Below are 16,260 nucleotides of genomic sequence, written 5' to 3' on the forward strand. Positions count from 1 at the left end.
TCCATCCCGGCACCGGGGTGTGTGCCCGAGCCCGGCGGGTGCCCGGGAGGTGACCCTGCCAAGTGCCACCCCACCGCCACCCCCGCTGGGGGACGTGTCCCGCCTCCGCTGTCCTAAGGAAGACTTTCCTCTAGGTGTAGGTCTGGCAGCTGGAAGCGGTGTCGTGGCCGTTCAAAACGTACTTGTAATTCAAAACAATTTAAATATAGCCTGTGTGGTCAGCTGCTGGGGCCATCTTCCCGCAGGAGACCTTTACCTGCGCTTGATGTGGCGGATTTTTTTAGTGCTCATGTAGTTGCTAGAAGTCACATGAGTTATCGAGATACTCGATAACACACTCAGCTGCTCTTTTCCTAACCTGGTGTGTGTGTGTGTGTTTGTAACTGTAAATAAAAATACACGCTCTGACAAATGGGTGACTTTTCCAGTAAGTACACCTCTGTTTTACTGGGCTTTTCTGAAATCGATCCGCAATTAACACTTTCAGACCGGTATGATGAGCACTCTGTAGGTTTTATGGTTGTGACTGGGGAGTTCGGAAGTGATCACGCAGCTGTTCTCGAGCGCGTTTGTCGGAGCGCAGGACAAAATAGGTGAGAGAAAGAAGGATTTGTATTTTTCTGCTGCTTCTGTAGTGCTGAGGTAAAACACAGCTGGAAAGCTGCTTAGCAGTGCTTAAGAGAGCAGCAGATGTAAAGAATCTTTGCAGCAAAATACTACCATATACCAGATGAATGAAATGCAAGAGTAGGGGGAATCTGCCGTGTGGCAATGATTTAATGTCGTAAGGGGACAGGCACGTATAGAAAATGTTGCAAATGTGTGTATGTGTGTAAAATGGAAAGCTCTACTCGGAACAAACAGCAGATTTGTTGCAAGGTGTCATGGGGGTTTAAGGGAAAGATTCAACAGTATAACAATTCCAGTTAGAAGCAACAGAATTTCTGTCATCTCTTGGCAAGAAGCTCAGTTAACAAAATCCAAGTGGCACTGTAAAACTTAACTTTCTCTTTTTGTTTTGCCAGTGGCGGCACCTGACTTGCTGGATCCCAAATCGGCCACTCAGAACTCCAAACCGAGATTATCGTTTTCCACCAAGCCTACCGTGCTCTCTTCACGGGAGGAAAGTGATTCGGCTATTAATGTTATGAAATGGAAGACAGTCTCAACAATTTTCCTGGTGGTAGTCGTGTATTTAATAATCGGAGCAACAGTATTTAAAGCCCTGGAGCAGCCTCATGAGTCCTCCCAGAGAACCACCATTGTCATTCAGAAGCAGACGTTTGTGTCTCAGCATTCCTGTGTGAATGCAACAGAGCTTGATGAACTGATCCAGGTAATCCATACCAAACCCTTGTCACCATGCCTTAGAGGAACGAGTGATATATGGCAGCACTGCTGCGCTGAAGGAGAAAGACGTTATTAGCGAAGCTCTGTATTGGCTGAGCGATGTAACAAGTGTTAAGACCAGAAGTTGAGCAATAGCATTTTCATGCAAAGCCTCATGGTTGGAAAGCTCTTGCTATTTTTAGGTCCGGTACGCTCGGTAGACAGCCTTTTCACTGAAGCCTCCCGTTATGCTAATTGAATGATTATTCATCAGCAATATATATAATTAATAGTTCACAAAGGAATTGATGTATTGATTGTGCCTTACTAGGTATGTCAATATTTGAAATGCCTAATTCTGAGGAAGAAAATACACCATCCGTTGCCTTAAAGGACTTCTAATTTACTGTGATTGTATCAAGCTAGCGTTCCTTCGAGCTGTATGTTTCTTTTTATTGATTTTGTTTTAAGTACAGAAAAGCACCACGGACTTGCTATTTTGATCTTAAATCTCAATTTTCTCCACTTCTTAAAGGCACATCCACAACTGATGTACACCGGTGCGGTGCGTTCCTACTAACATGACTTTACACTTGCAGGTCACCTGCCTCAGAACCATAGGAAATATTTATTTGCAGTAGCACAGAACTAGATCCCAAGCCTTATGAGGCCCCCTCCAACTTATATCCCATGTTCTTACGAATGTCCAGTGGCACTGCAGAGAACAGCAAGGGGCTGCCAAATATAGTCAGTTCTGAGGATAAGACCATGAAACTGGAGGCTGGAGTGAACAGCCAAGAGCTGGCAAGGACCAACCCCTTTATTAACAGTAGCCATGGGGCTGTCTGGGTCTGCAGAGCCCGAGGTGGGACAACGAAGAGCAGGAGAGGGTGGCAGGAATCCAGGCCCTGGCTAGCACAAGCTCTGGAGCGTGCCAGTTGCATGGGCAGCAAAGCTTTCTGAAGGTGGATTTTGGCAGCAGATCTGGCTGGGAGTTCAGAAGTTGATTTTACCTCTCTAAACCCATCTGTCCTGGGCATCAGCGTGGACACCTGTGCTTTTTTCAGTTTTAAATGCAGAGCTCTGAGGTACCGAGCTATTACGAGACATATACATGCACGTTTTGATTAAAGCAGTCTCTGGCAGGTAGTATAAATACTCCTATATGAATTTTTTAGGTCAGATCCCATACTTGTGAAGATAAAAATAGAAAATGTGAAGCAATATTTTCTTACATCATGTATGAGATAGTCCTTGAGGCAAAAACTGTTGAAATTTGCTCTGGAGTACTCAGATATTTTAGCATTTATGATTCCGTACCCAGAAGCACAGATTGGTAATAAAAAACCTCTTCATCAGCAGTCAGTGCCCATTTGATGTTCTGTGTGAAATAAATGATGGTTTCAGTACGATTATCAGAGCACAGACACCTGTATCAGCACTAGCTCCCATCTTCGCTAGTGATCTTGGCATGACCAGGAACACGCAGGCTCGTGAAGCACAGAGGGGTGACACAGCCTCCCACCGCACATGGATGAGAGATGGCTGTGGGAAGAGTTTGCTCTGTTGTTGTTGGGGTAAATGGAAAACTTAATTCCTCCTTGTTCCCTTCTGCTTCTCTGCGAAGAAGAACACCACAATGTGGAGGGAGGAACGAGCTGTCACGCTCCTTTTATAGGAGGAGAGCTGAGGCATGGGGAAACTGGTCCTACAAGTGCCTTTCACCACGCAGGATAAGTGATAACGAATTACATCAAGTTGTTTAAGAGTTAGGAATTGAGTGACTTCCCCAAAGTAAAATAGGAAATCAGTGGTAAAGCAGAGACTCAAATAATTTTTCCAAGTCTAGGCTGCTGCCCAAACCACAGGGTCGTATTTCTTCCCTACTTACCACTTTGTCACAGAAGCTAAATTACTGGAATACATTTTGTCTCTCTGGGTTTATGCAGACTGCTATTACAATATAAGGCAGCGTTTCCTCAGTTTTCATTGCTTGTCTGTACGAATAAAAATAAATAGCCCATGTGAGGAAAAAAGTAAATGATATTTAAGAATTCACTGAAAGCTATAAAACTGAAAATTAATACGTGCTAGTGTAGTAGGAAGCTGGAATGATTAGTGTGTGTGAAGAAAATTACAGAGCTCACAGACTGTAACGTCGTCTTTAATCAAGTATTTACCTTAAGTCAAACTATAATGAAATTCATTATAAACTTTTCCTTTTGAACTTAGTGTTCTGGGAAGCCAGCAACTGGTTTGGCTCCGTTTTGTGCTAGTCATTGCTCAAGGTGCTTATGACAGGCTTTTCAATCTTCCCAACTTCTCCTTTGCCATTTAATCCTTACGCTGAAGCAGGCTTGGCTATCCCAAAGCCGCTGCTAACAGATAGTACAACGCGCAGTGGCTCAGCTAGGGGAGCAAATTAGGGAGACTAGTTTGGGAGCACAAATTTAGCTAAAAACATTGTACAAGGGGAAGGGAAGTTCGCTAGCGCCCACGGGCCATCTAGTTTCCCTCACCTTTGCCACAGAGCGAATTGCAACATAAAGTTGTGTGCTTCTATAAATGCACACGGGATAGGGAATTTTCCCTTCCTGTCTTCTCCATCCCTATTTTATCTTGTCAACCGCTGAAAATCTTACTGGCACTACAGTACAAACTGTTGCCAACTTTTCATCACGCACAGCTTTATTCCCTGGGTGTCCAGTTCCTGAAGCTATGTATTTTCACATTCATTGTGTTACCTCTCTAGGTGTACTTGGTGAGGATTATACCTTTATAGACTTTATATATTCATGTGGAGTGATGGAGAGCTGAAAGCGTGGAGAGTTACTGAAATAGGGGGCTCTGATGATGACAGCCAGGTAGCCTCAGCTGACTCAGAAAAATGACCTTGTTTTTCCTGGTAACTTTTCAACCCAGTCCAGCATCGTTGTCCGTGTGTTGACAAAGAGATGGTCTTCATGACCTTCTCTGTCTCTGACTTCCACAGTCTAGTGTTGCAAATCTCTTTCAGTCAAAATCACTTCAGTCACTTCTTGCCACACTGTAACAAAATCTACCTGCAATGAAGAACAGCAACGTATGACCCCGAGACCTGCTTCCAGGTCCGTAATTTTTTTGGTATTTTATGAGCGCTCCTATTTAGTACCACTCTTGAAACATGCAAAAGTCATGCAGAGCGTTGCTGTACATGCCAGAGGCCGTTTTTTCCAGGCAATTTCAGCTCCTTTCGCGGTAGCCTGAAGCCAGTATTAACAGCAATGTGAAGTGTATCGCTGCAGGCTGTACACAGCAGTGCTGAGGTGGGCAGTGCGCAGCAGTCAGTGGTGGTCTGTCTAAACCAATAACTAGAGAACTGTCCCAGGAACTACCCTGGTGACTCTACTGAGGACCCAACAGACCAGCAAGCTATGCATTGATGTTAAAACTTCCTTTTTTAAAGTTTCAGTTGGAAGGTCTTGAAAGGATCTCACTTATTAGCATTGGATCGGTGAAGGTTATATGTAATATCTAACACATTGTAAAGCTGTAGAAAGGGATGCGGCCAGACACTTTGCTACTCTTCCTTCTTCTGGAAGAAGAGCTCGACAGTTCATCATGGATGGTGTTTTAGTTTCTCTGTCCATGCCCGCTCTCACCTTGGCCCTGCCAGGTGACAGAATAAAAGAGTAAATGTAGTTCAAACTGTGTGGATTTTATGTATGTATGACAAAGTATATGAACCTGATCTTCATTTACATTAGGGATTTTTTATATCTTGCACGTAACAATTTTTTCCCCGCCACTGAGCTCTTTGTTGGCAGAAGCTGATAGAAACCTGGGAGTAATCCAGCTATAAAGACGCAAATAACAATCAGCATTAAAGAATGAAAAAAAATCTAATTAGAGAATTTGTATCTGATTATTTCAATCTAGTTCTAGTTCTCTTTTAGTGTGTTGACTATTCCCTATAGCAAGCTTGCCACTAAACATATGAAAATGTTGGAGACATTTTCCAAACTCAGATGCACACAGTGTATTGCCAAGTTCCTAGAAAAGTCTCCTGCTGCATTGACGCGCCTTTGCATAGTAGTAGCTGTAGGAGGCCTTAGGTTACCTCGCTGATGTTCAGGCTGCGCGCACATCCTCCCGCAGTGCTGCGCAGCCGGGAAATGCATGCACGGACCTTCATGACATCTCCTGGGGTTAAGAGTTTGTCTCTGGGGACAGGGTGAGCCTGACGGAATGTGACATCTAACAGCTTTGCAGAGCTATCGTTATCATTCTTTCATACACCTCATTCCTATAAAGGGAAGGAGGTGTATGAAATAACAAGGAATTTGCTCTCCCCTCACCCAGAACTCGGGTTGTTCCTAAGAGGTCTGGATGTGACCAGTATTGTGCAGTATGTCTTGTCAAAGAGAGGCAAATATTTGTCCCCCTGCCAAAGAGAAAGCTGATTAAAAAAAAACAAAAAGAGAAGAGCTTTTTATGTAGATATCACCTAATTATGTGTTGCTCAGCAGTGATTTATTGTAGTGTTGACCTTTATAAAGCAAAATGGAAAAAAATTTAATATATTATTTTTGCATACAAAAATTGGAAATAAGAGAAATTTCAATTATATTCTTTTAAATATCTAGAGTGTCCCAGCAAGCTGGTGTGAAACATTTTAGTTATCTTAGCGAGTTAAAACCATCAAGTTGTTTAATATATTATTTTTGCATACAAAAATTGGAAATAAGAGAAATTTCAATTATATTCTTTTAAATATCTAGAGTGTCCCAGCAAGCTGGTGTGAAACATTTTAGTTATCTTAGCGAGTTAACTGGGAACCTTGCTAGGTTTCAAGTAAAGGTGTGCACTGAAACTTAATAACTGGTTCCTTTAGTAGAAACATCCTTCAAATATATTTTTTCTGAAAACCCTAACAAGTGGAAAAAATAATATCACATTGAACAGCACAATCTTTCAATGTGTTCCAAGGGCTGTTTGTGGTTCATTTCAAAATCAAAACAAGTTTTCAGGGTGCTGCACCAAGCTGTCTCAGCAATAAAGGACTCTCGTATTAAGCCCAACCCCTTTCAGGGTGTGCAGCTTCTTCTGAAAACTGAATGCCCACAAAAATGTGCTTGCCTCTAACAACAACAGAAAGAATTAATGAACCACCAGGATTAGCCAAATTGACCGTGATCCCACTAGTAGATCTCCTCGGGTTCTCTGTGGGCTTGTGGTTGACACGAGGAGCTCTCCATCCGTGTGTCCACAGTCATGTCCCGTGCCTGTTTTCATCTTACATTTGCGTCAGCTGTATTCTCCCTTTCCTTTCCATTCATCTCTTAGACTGTGAATGAGATGAAAATGTGTTTTCTTTTTATCTCCCTGGAGGAAAGATGCGGTTTTTTTCTTTATCTCCCTCGAGGGAAGCCTGACACAGTTATGAATGATACGCGAGCAATGTTTCTTTCATCAAACTGGCATGACCAGAATGTCATCATGGCTTCTTCATGGATTCGTTTCTTGTAAAAATATTTTACTTTAAAATGTGTGTTTTCTGTAGCTTCATTTTTATAGTTCAGGGTAACTAGCTACATTACATTGCACCTCCACCAGCAGCTGATTTTGTGTGTTTTTCATAGGGTTTTTTACAGCTTGCATTGTAGCCCCAAGAAACTGGTTTTGCTGCATCCTCGGAAACATGTTTAATTTCAGCCAGATAAGCTCCCTGAGCCACAACCTCTCTGATTATGTAGAAAACTATTAAAATAAAGAAGTGTAAACCCTTACTTGTCTCCCAGACATCAGAAGGTATTTGAGCTTGCTGTATCATTTTTGGAGATAATAAATCACAGAGATGCAAGGAGCTTGTTTTCAGACAAATATGACATTTATTTAGACAAATTTAAAACTTATTAGCTAAGCCTATTAAGCTTGGATCAAATGTTATTCATTCTTAGAATTACAGAATTTATAGACACTCACAGTCCTGTGAGCTGTAGCTTCCAGGTTCCCTAAGCAGGAACTTTTTGAGGGAGTTTGAATTTACCAGATTAAACCATAAATGTTCTTAGTCTCTCCCTTTTGCAATTCCTTCCAGCATCTCCAAAAGGAAGCAGGAACCATCCCATGTCTGGGTCCTAACCTGGAAGCTCTGCTTTGTAAACCTTAAAGCCTTGAAAACGTTGATAGCTCAGCATAAAAGAAATCGATGATGCAACATGTTTTGGTTTTTTGTCTGGGGATCCAAAATACTATTGCATCAGTTTTTTAATGTACTGCCTGCATTTCAGACACGAAGCTTATGAAAATTTGCACATACCAGTAGCAGAGCTGCCCACTGAGGGTGTTTACAAAGCAATGTGAAACAAATGACTTTTAAAGTGGCTAAAAGATGAAGCTCAGGAACTGTATTTCATCTTGTTACCCTGTGCCTATGTCTGACCTCAGTGAAGGGCCTGCCCATCAAAGCACTGGAGCTTAGGTGTTCTTAACTTTAAGTATGCAGGTAGTCCTAACTAACTACTGCAGTAAGAGCCTCTTTCTCTTTTCCTCTTGCTGAGTCTGTAAGCCCAATGTTCACCCCAGTATCTCTGCTTCGCTCTTGTCATAAATAAATATTCAGATGCTATTGTCTTCTTCCACAGTAAAGCCCCCCATATTCTCCCTGTATCCCCGGATAAGAGGAATATTTATTCCATAAAAGATGTCTGTGAAAAAGGTTTCATCATAATCTTATCCAGAACTGTCCTCTGGACCTTGCTGTGGCCAAGTCTGGGTGGGCTGCAGAAGCCCCCAAGTCACGTGCGCTCCTCAGGGTTGCTCTGGTTCCCGCTGTCCTCTTATGACCAGTCCCTCCCACTTAGCTCTTGGAGGCAGGGAATTTTTTGCCAAACTTTCTGTTGCCTGAGAGTGTTCCCTCCAGTGACAGGTCAGAGCAGACCTTTCCTGTAGTTACGTTCTACGTGGTGGTTAAACCAAAAGCATTTATTTTAAACACAGTCTTTATCCTTTGTCAGCATAAGAGCAGTACAGATTTTTTTGGAGAATAAATAAATTCTAACTTCCCTTGTCACTGCTTTGTTCAAGTTGGTTGGTTTCTAACTTTTTTTTTTGCTGCTTCTGCCTCTTAAAGGATACATTTACTTCAGATGAACAGTTTTACAGATCCTAGAATCTAGCTAGCTTGAATGCATCCGAATGACAGCTTTTGTCTTCGAAAGGGTGGCAGATATGACTCATTCCCAACCCAGTTTTGCTGAGCAGCTGTCTGCATAATTCTTCCAGTCTTTAATCTCAAGAAGCAAGGAAAAGCCCTCTTCCCTGAGCGTGTATGTGTACATACATATATGTATGCACACACACACCCCATTTATACACAGTCTCTTTGTAATGCGTATGTAGAAATAGAAATGTATTTCAATATGTTTCTACATGTTTTTAGTTCAAGTAGATTGTGAACATACGGTGAAGGAGTTCTACAATTCTTCGGCGTGTTGGGTGCTAGTCTCCAGTGCAGATTGCAGTCGTACATTACCCAAGCTGAACGGAAAAACATGGAGTCACGGAATTAAAATACAAACATCACTGCAATCTCTTTTAACAGCAAGACTCAAAATCATGTGCTTTTGGAGGCTGGAGAGTTGTTTGCTAAGTGTTAAAAAGCATCCTAGTGTGCCTCTGAACAAAGAACTAGGATTTCCATTCTCCGCAAACCAAAGCTGAAATAAAACCGCAGGACTCGTGCAGTAGCCGGGCCGTGCGAGGTGTATTGTTACACGGGCAGTGAGAGAGTGCTCTTGTCAACTGGCAGCAGGGCAGCAAAGGAGGAAACGCAGGCGGTGAAAGGAGATTCCAGAAACTGAGGTGTACCTGACTTTTTGATGCCATTGTTAAATGATTGCCAGGAAGCACAAGCTAACCCCTGACAAGACGGGTGAGGAAAGATGGTATGTTCTGTATTTCATCAGAAGCATAACTTAACGCACTCATTTTTTTAATCTTTGCATAGAAAAGCTGAGAATAATGAAGTGTTGTGTTACGTCATTTCATGGAAGTGAAGTGACTGGAAGGTAGTACAAAGGCATGTATTCAGAGCTCGGTGTGGAACGAGGAGAGAAGCATTAGGGTGACCGGTTTGATGCGTATTTCTGCCTGATCTCTGTCTGAGGCAGCAGAGCCTGGCCTTCGCTGTTGATAACCAATCCGTGTTTCTCCTGCAGCTCTACAGACCCTTCTTAGTGGATGTAGCTCTATAGCCCACAGGCTGGCTTTTGTCAGTTGTCTCCACTGACTCCTTGCAGGGTCAGAGGACCAGAGGTTGAAATCCCTGACCTAGGAGAATTTCACAAAATTACTGTGCTCTTTGAAGGGCTGGTGTATATCTCATTTTGACAGAAAAAGGTCATGAAATTCTGTGTCTTAATCTGGAAAGATAGCTCAGTGTGGCCTCTAGGGACAGGTATCCGTGTGAACGCAGGGGTGTGATAATACAAAACCGTGCGATGCATTTACCAGAAAGTGTTTCTAAATTATATAGGAAACAAAAAGCTGATATTCCATTAAAATGGGATTTTATATTGTCACTTTGCTTTTCCCAGTGTTCTGATTTCAAGCAAAACAGTGTGAACACAATTCTTATGTGCTTTTGGAGCTTAGGTCCTGTTTTTGGAAGTGTCTGGCATATCCTTGCTGGGCTTAAGCACCTCTGCCTCTTGTCTCTGGTGCTCTGCTAAAGCTTATTCCCAAGTACAGGTGTAAAGCCAGGTAGTTTGGATGTAGGACATGGTAGGGCTTGTACTCAGACACAACTCACGCCTACCCTGAGATACAGTACAGAGCTAGTTTAGGAATCCGCATAACTTAAAAAAAAAGGGAATTAAGTTCCTAGAAATTTTTAATATTTGAAAACTTCATCTCAGTTCTCTTTATTGTCAAAACTCCCCTGAATTTTCACCATTATAAAGACAAGACTTTTACAGTGACCACATAATAATATTCTTAAAATCATTGCACATACAGGCCTTGATCGCGTGCCATGTGTTAGGTGACCCCTTGTCTGCTCAGTCCTCAGCCATCTCATATGAAACAACTAGACAAAGGCTCTGGAAGAACGTAAGGCAAGGGAAACAATCTACATAGCTTAAGAACTGACAACGTCCACATCCCCAGTCTAATGCTGACTGGTTTGGTAGTGCTGAAGTGAAACTGAGTTTTAAGTCAGAATTTAGCTTGTATATGGAATAAAAATACAAGAAACTAGAAAAGTGGCCACTGAAGCAGTCAGTTAACTTTAATATTGTGAAGTAAATTCTTAAAAAATTCCCACGTTAAGATCTCACAAAGTGTTTACAGGCTGCAGCATATGATATGTGCAGATTATATAGAGTTTTCATGATTCTGTCGACTGCACTGTGTAAGTTAGGGTAAGCCGGAGGGCTCAGGTGACAGAAGTTATGAAGGAAGGAGAGAACAACGTGCCAAACTTGTGACAAATAAAGTGGTTGTGTTTGCTCTAGTAGTAAGGCATTAGTCAAGAAAAAAGGCTGAAGGCCAAGAAAAAAACGGCAGAGAAAATTGAATCTAAAAGCCCTGACAATGAATAGCATGCTGCCTGAACAGCGAGGGTGAGATCCTGGCCCTTCGTGAGGTTAGTGGAAACCAGCTGCATGAGCCTGGGTTTTCATTATGAGCTGAGGAAATGTTCATATCCGATATTCCAGGTAAGTTAGTGCACTGCGTGCAGTCAGAAAGAAGATGCTACTCTGAAATTCGTGCCCTGAACTGTACATATGTTAAGAGTTATTATTTTCTTATACCATTATAAAATGCTTGGGAATAGTCTTTGATGAGGATCTGCTCACAGGCACTGACCAAACAAAGAAGAAAAGATGTTTCCTGATCCAAAGGACTGAAAATGCAGTTACCCCTCCCGAAAAATCTGCAGGCAACATTCAGAGGCTTTATGAGACAGTAGTATTGATCTCAGTAAACCAACAAGCTCACCTACCTGACAGCCTTGTTAGTAAGAAAGACTCTTACAGGAGACTCTGCAGAAATATAATGCAGCAGCTTTGTTGGTGTAAGTCTGGCTTCTCTCAAACATGGGAAGAGGACAGGAGAAAGTGTAATAGAATGTGTTCGGAAACTTAATAACCTGCTGAAGAAGGCAGCATCATCTGGCCCTTCATGACCAAAACTATGTTTAAAACAATCGATAAGGTAAATCAGTAAAGGTACAAAGAAAGATAATGAGAAATATCGGCAATAAGAAATTACTTATATACAATATTTAAGAGATTTAATTAAACAGGTAGTCACATTATTTAATAAGAAAGAGTCTTTCATTCAGAAAAAAGGCAGCTGATGAGTCTATAAGATCATTAATTTCTTGAAGGAGACAAGTAAGAAATTGCTGTTCAAGTGTTTCTCATAAGATAAGAACTTGTAAAATTACTTTGAAGCACATACAAATCTCAAAAGGGAAATGCCTTTTATATGAGGCACAAGTAAATTGCAGAACTTACTGCTACAGAATGGCTTGGCTCCCAAAATACAAGTGAGCTCCAAATGCACTTAGATAAATTCATGGTAAAATGATCCACCCAAACCAATCTGAACGCCACGGTGCAGATGCAGCCTCCCCCACAGAAAGTCCCTAAAACTGTGCTTAGTCATGAGCTGGGAGGATGTGAGGACAAAGCATCACTTGCATACTTGCTCTGATTCTTTTCCTAATTATGGGTTGACTAAAATCAGAGATGTAATAATAGCGGCTAATTGTCTTTTGTAGCCATCTGTTGTTTTTTGTTAGGGCTGACCCAACAGCAGTTTTGGGTTAAGTTGTGTGTTTTTTCCTGGAATTCTGTAGGCACGGTTAGGAAATGCATAGCTGTCATGGATCTTCAAGAAATTTAGGTTTGCACACCTTTCATATGAAAGACGTTGAGGCAGAAGGGCTTCAAAAATGTGTAGTGGTGATCGAAAGCTCTGGAAACATCTTACATCTGGATCTGTACAAAACTTGGTCTTGCCTGACTGCCTAAACAGTGCATTGATCCGGGTAATCTGTAATAAAACATGAGTCTTCCCATAAAATCACATTAATCCAGTGCTTTACCATATGATGTCCTCACTGGACACCGTTTGCAGGTACAAGAACTTGTCATGCAAGTTCTTAGTCCACTGAAACGAAGCAGTACTCAAAATGACTAGTAGGCTTCATAATGCAGCACGCTGGGGTTTGTAAGTCCAAGGACTATCTGCAGTGTGTAAACTGTAAAATCAATACAAGGGGTGGTTTTCACGTGCTGCTTAGTCTGATGTGTCCATTCCTACAGGGACGGAAACAAACACCTCTCAGTACCAGTGCTGCTCTATTTACTGTTGCTAAGTTGCACATGATGTTCAAACATAGAAGCTTTATTCTTCCAACTCAAAGGAAAATTAAACTCTCTTCCCCTTCCCTCTCCCCATCCTTTCTCCTTTGTCAGTAGGATTAAAAATTCCATGTCTTTGATGCCTGCCTTTCTGGTGTTTAAAAAAAAAAAAAAGAGTTAAAATGAAACCAGTTGAAGGTATAGAAGATAAACCAGTGTAAAGTCTATGTGAAGGTACCCCGGTGGCTTTCTGTTGACACCCCTGGATGCTGAAAATAGCAGCAAGATCCCTGTGGCTGCGGAGATGCAGCAATGGACTTTAAAACAGCCACTATGTGCATCTGAGCTTTGAAAATGGCAAACTGAAAAAGGTGGATTTAAACTGAGATCCTGTCAGGCAAAATCAATGGCCTGATTAACCCAGCGCTGGGTCGTCATTTCTGCCCAGATCAACTGATTTCCATGGGCGCTGTTTAGCAACAAAAGTATTTTCATTTGCAAATTATCGATGTATTTTGGGATTGAAAAAAATATTGCTACTGCACAGCACTGGTCCTCTGCGACAGACGGCCCAGACGGACAACCGCTGGGTCTGCCCGAGCGCCGAAGGTCTTTACGTGCATAGTCATTGTTGGACAACTCGCCAGACAGAAACTATGAGTTAGTTAAGATGTTCGTTCTAGCTTTGCAGTATTGCTTCCTCTTGTTCTGTTAAACACCGATTATTGTTACTATAAGGATCGTGATTGTGAAATGAGTCCTGTTTTAAAGTTTCAGAATTCAAAGATAACTTACATTCCTTTGAAGATTTATTGCAAGTTTAAAAATACTTTTTCTTGATGCGTAGGGTTTAACTCAAAGAGAGGTATATATTTGCAGTAGAGGATATTTTATGCGATAAGAATGTTTCAGTAGGTGACACTGCTGAAATAGGAAATATTTCGTATTTCTCAATACTATGACAATAGTGGCAAGCTTGTTTAATTTTAGCTGCTAGAACTGATTTTTTCAAGAATGACTTTTATGAAGTATACAGTTGTGTAAACTTAGAGAGACATGTTTGATATTTGACTGAAGTTTTTATCAATATAGTGGAAGTTTTATAACCGTAAGTGTAATTGTTAATCTTTAATTATTGAATTATCTGTTCTACAAAGGTGTTTTAATAATTTGGATTTCATCTGATCCAAAACAATGCATGGGCATTTTTTCTTGGAGTTTTAAAATGTCTGTTTTTAAGAAGTACATTTGCTTGTCTAAGTCAATCGAGGAATATTTTGGGAAACCCTCATAGTAAATCTTTATCTAATGCTTATTTTTCTTCACCGAGTAGTTGAAACAGTGAAAGTAATCTTGTTTTCCATCTAGCTGAGATGATGCTATTACTGATATTGTGGATTTTGCATTCTCTTTAATGGTCTAGAATTTACAGCTCTGCTGCGTGCTGATGTGCTTGGGGTGTCTGCTGAAGATTAAACTGTAGCGTGATTGAATGATAAAACTCGAGCAGAACAACTATCGTCCTTTTCTGGGTTATTGCTTGGATTAAATAAGTGATTTAATTGATTTACTGTGTAATGTGTATTAATATCATTGTTTCATGAATATTGACAAAAATCTTTTTGAACTTGCAGCAAGTAGTGGCAGCAATAAATGCAGGAATCATACCTTTAGGAAACACATCTACTCAGATCAGTCACTGGGACTTGGGAAGTTCCTTCTTCTTTGCTGGCACTGTTATTACCACCATAGGTAGGACACAGCTTATTTTCTTTTCATAGTAAATGAGCTGAAACTCTTTTGATTTCCAGTGTGTGCATATATTTGTTAACGGTAAATCTTCCAGTTCTTCTGGTTTAAAGTAGAGAGTTACTGTTTAGCTGCAGGGACAGAAATTATAGCTGTCTGTAAGGTTCTCTAGCTGAGTCCGTGATTTTTCTGCAGAAGAAAAATGTTGCTGTACATTTCTGCAAGGTGACTAGAAGAGGTTGCTGAAACATTTTCTGGGGGGATTTTGGTCAACTGTGTAATCACAAGTGTTAAATAGGGCATGATTTAAAGCACATGTTCGTTAAACCTTGACTGAGATGCATGGAATTTCAAGTCTGTATAATCCCATTCTCTATTGTTGTTTTCTCTAAATTCTGAAAAATATGAGAACATGGTAAAGATTCCATTGAGCTTAATTTAATCAGTTGTGAGTGTGGTATCGATAGGCAGAATTACAGTCAGAGGCTTCTGTTTCACTCCGAGAAGTCTAAAGCTGTAGGTTGATTGATCTGTGCTCACAAGCCCAAGGAGTCTTCTGGATTCTTTCTGCATTTGAGAGCCATTTTCCCTCCGAGCAGGTGTGAACAGGAGCAGTGTTTGACTTTTCAGTGTCTCCTCTTTGACTGCACCACATGCACATGGGATACGGTTCAAAGATACAGTGTAGCTCACAGATCACAGAAGGGGCATCCACAAAGGAGGATGGAAATTTGAAAAAAAATCAAATTAGAAAAATGCTAAGAGCTACATTATTGTTACAATAATTACCTCTACATTTTGTCTATATGCATATTGTGATGGAAGAGGATGTTCTGTTCAAGTGTTGTATGCACCTTCCTCGTTTCTTTATGTAGAAGTGCAGAAGTTCTCCATTTTTTGTGTTTGAGTATGTACATGTCTACATATATACATAAAAATATTGTGTCTGTGTGCAATATATTTCCACATCTAGAGTAACTGAAACACAGGTTTAGTGAAAACAAAGAGTGAAACTCTTACCTTCTTGAGATTAGTAACAAACTTACTGGTTTTATAGTAGAAGGTCTTTAAGATAATAAAACCCCAAGTATTGAAAAATGTAACTTTAACAGTTTAAAACCAAAAAAGCAAGGATAGCTTTACGATCGGTCTTATGTTATCCTCTTCTGACAGCACGAAGCTTTACGGCATAAGTATCCATGGTCCTGCAGAAAGTGCTTAATATCTGTTTCAATTCCCAATAAGGATAAAAGTTAATGTATGAAAAGTGTTCAAGGTATTAAATGATTCAAAAACTATTCTAAAGCAGCGAACATTTTGTTTCGTCATTTTATTTCCAAGTAAAGCTAAAGCTTTTCTAAATCAGCATGTTTCTTTCTTTAATTTATTGACGTGATTCTATCAAAACATGTATGAGTCCTGCGTGGAGGAGAGCGGGGGATCTGCAGAGGCGTCCACGCCTCTGACCTACGGTCCCCAAGAGGCAAGATAACCCAATAGGAAATACTTTTGAAAATTAATATATCAGGTAATTTCTATAAATCAGAGTAGTCAGATTGGGTCTAACTAGGCAGTTGGAAATATTCATTTCAGGTTTTGTGGGGCAAAAAAACCCACAAAAAACTTCCATAAACCACTTTGGCTTTGGAGTAACTGTGTCTTCCGTCAGAGACCCTTTCTGATGGGAAGCCAGTTGCAGTTTTGAGCTTTGTTTCTTAGGACTTCAGGACAGCATGCTTACACGAAGGCCATCGTATGGTTGGTGGTGTCTTACTGCTGTCATCCATCTTCCCGATGGTTGCAGTGTGACAGCAGGTGGAGCTGG

At 40.9% G+C, this 16,260-nt stretch overlaps 1 protein-coding gene across 1 annotated transcript; it reads left to right on the plus strand.

Annotated features, from left to right (window-relative positions):
* Positions 1-1,025: 1,025 nt before the first annotated feature.
* On the plus strand, positions 1,026-14,438 carry LOC104495766 (potassium channel subfamily K member 2-like; the record flags this gene model as incomplete). Its single annotated transcript, XM_010138777.1, has 2 exons — positions 1,026-1,336; positions 14,321-14,438. Coding segments are annotated over 2 exons (429 nt in total), but the record flags the coding sequence as incomplete, so codon positions are not given.
* Positions 14,439-16,260: the final 1,822 nt, after the last annotated feature.

The sequence above is a fragment of the Buceros rhinoceros genome, unplaced genomic scaffold (genome assembly GCF_000710305.1).
Source record: "Buceros rhinoceros silvestris isolate BGI_N320 unplaced genomic scaffold, ASM71030v1 scaffold2596, whole genome shotgun sequence".
Lineage (NCBI taxonomy): Eukaryota > Metazoa > Chordata > Aves > Bucerotiformes > Bucerotidae > Buceros > Buceros rhinoceros.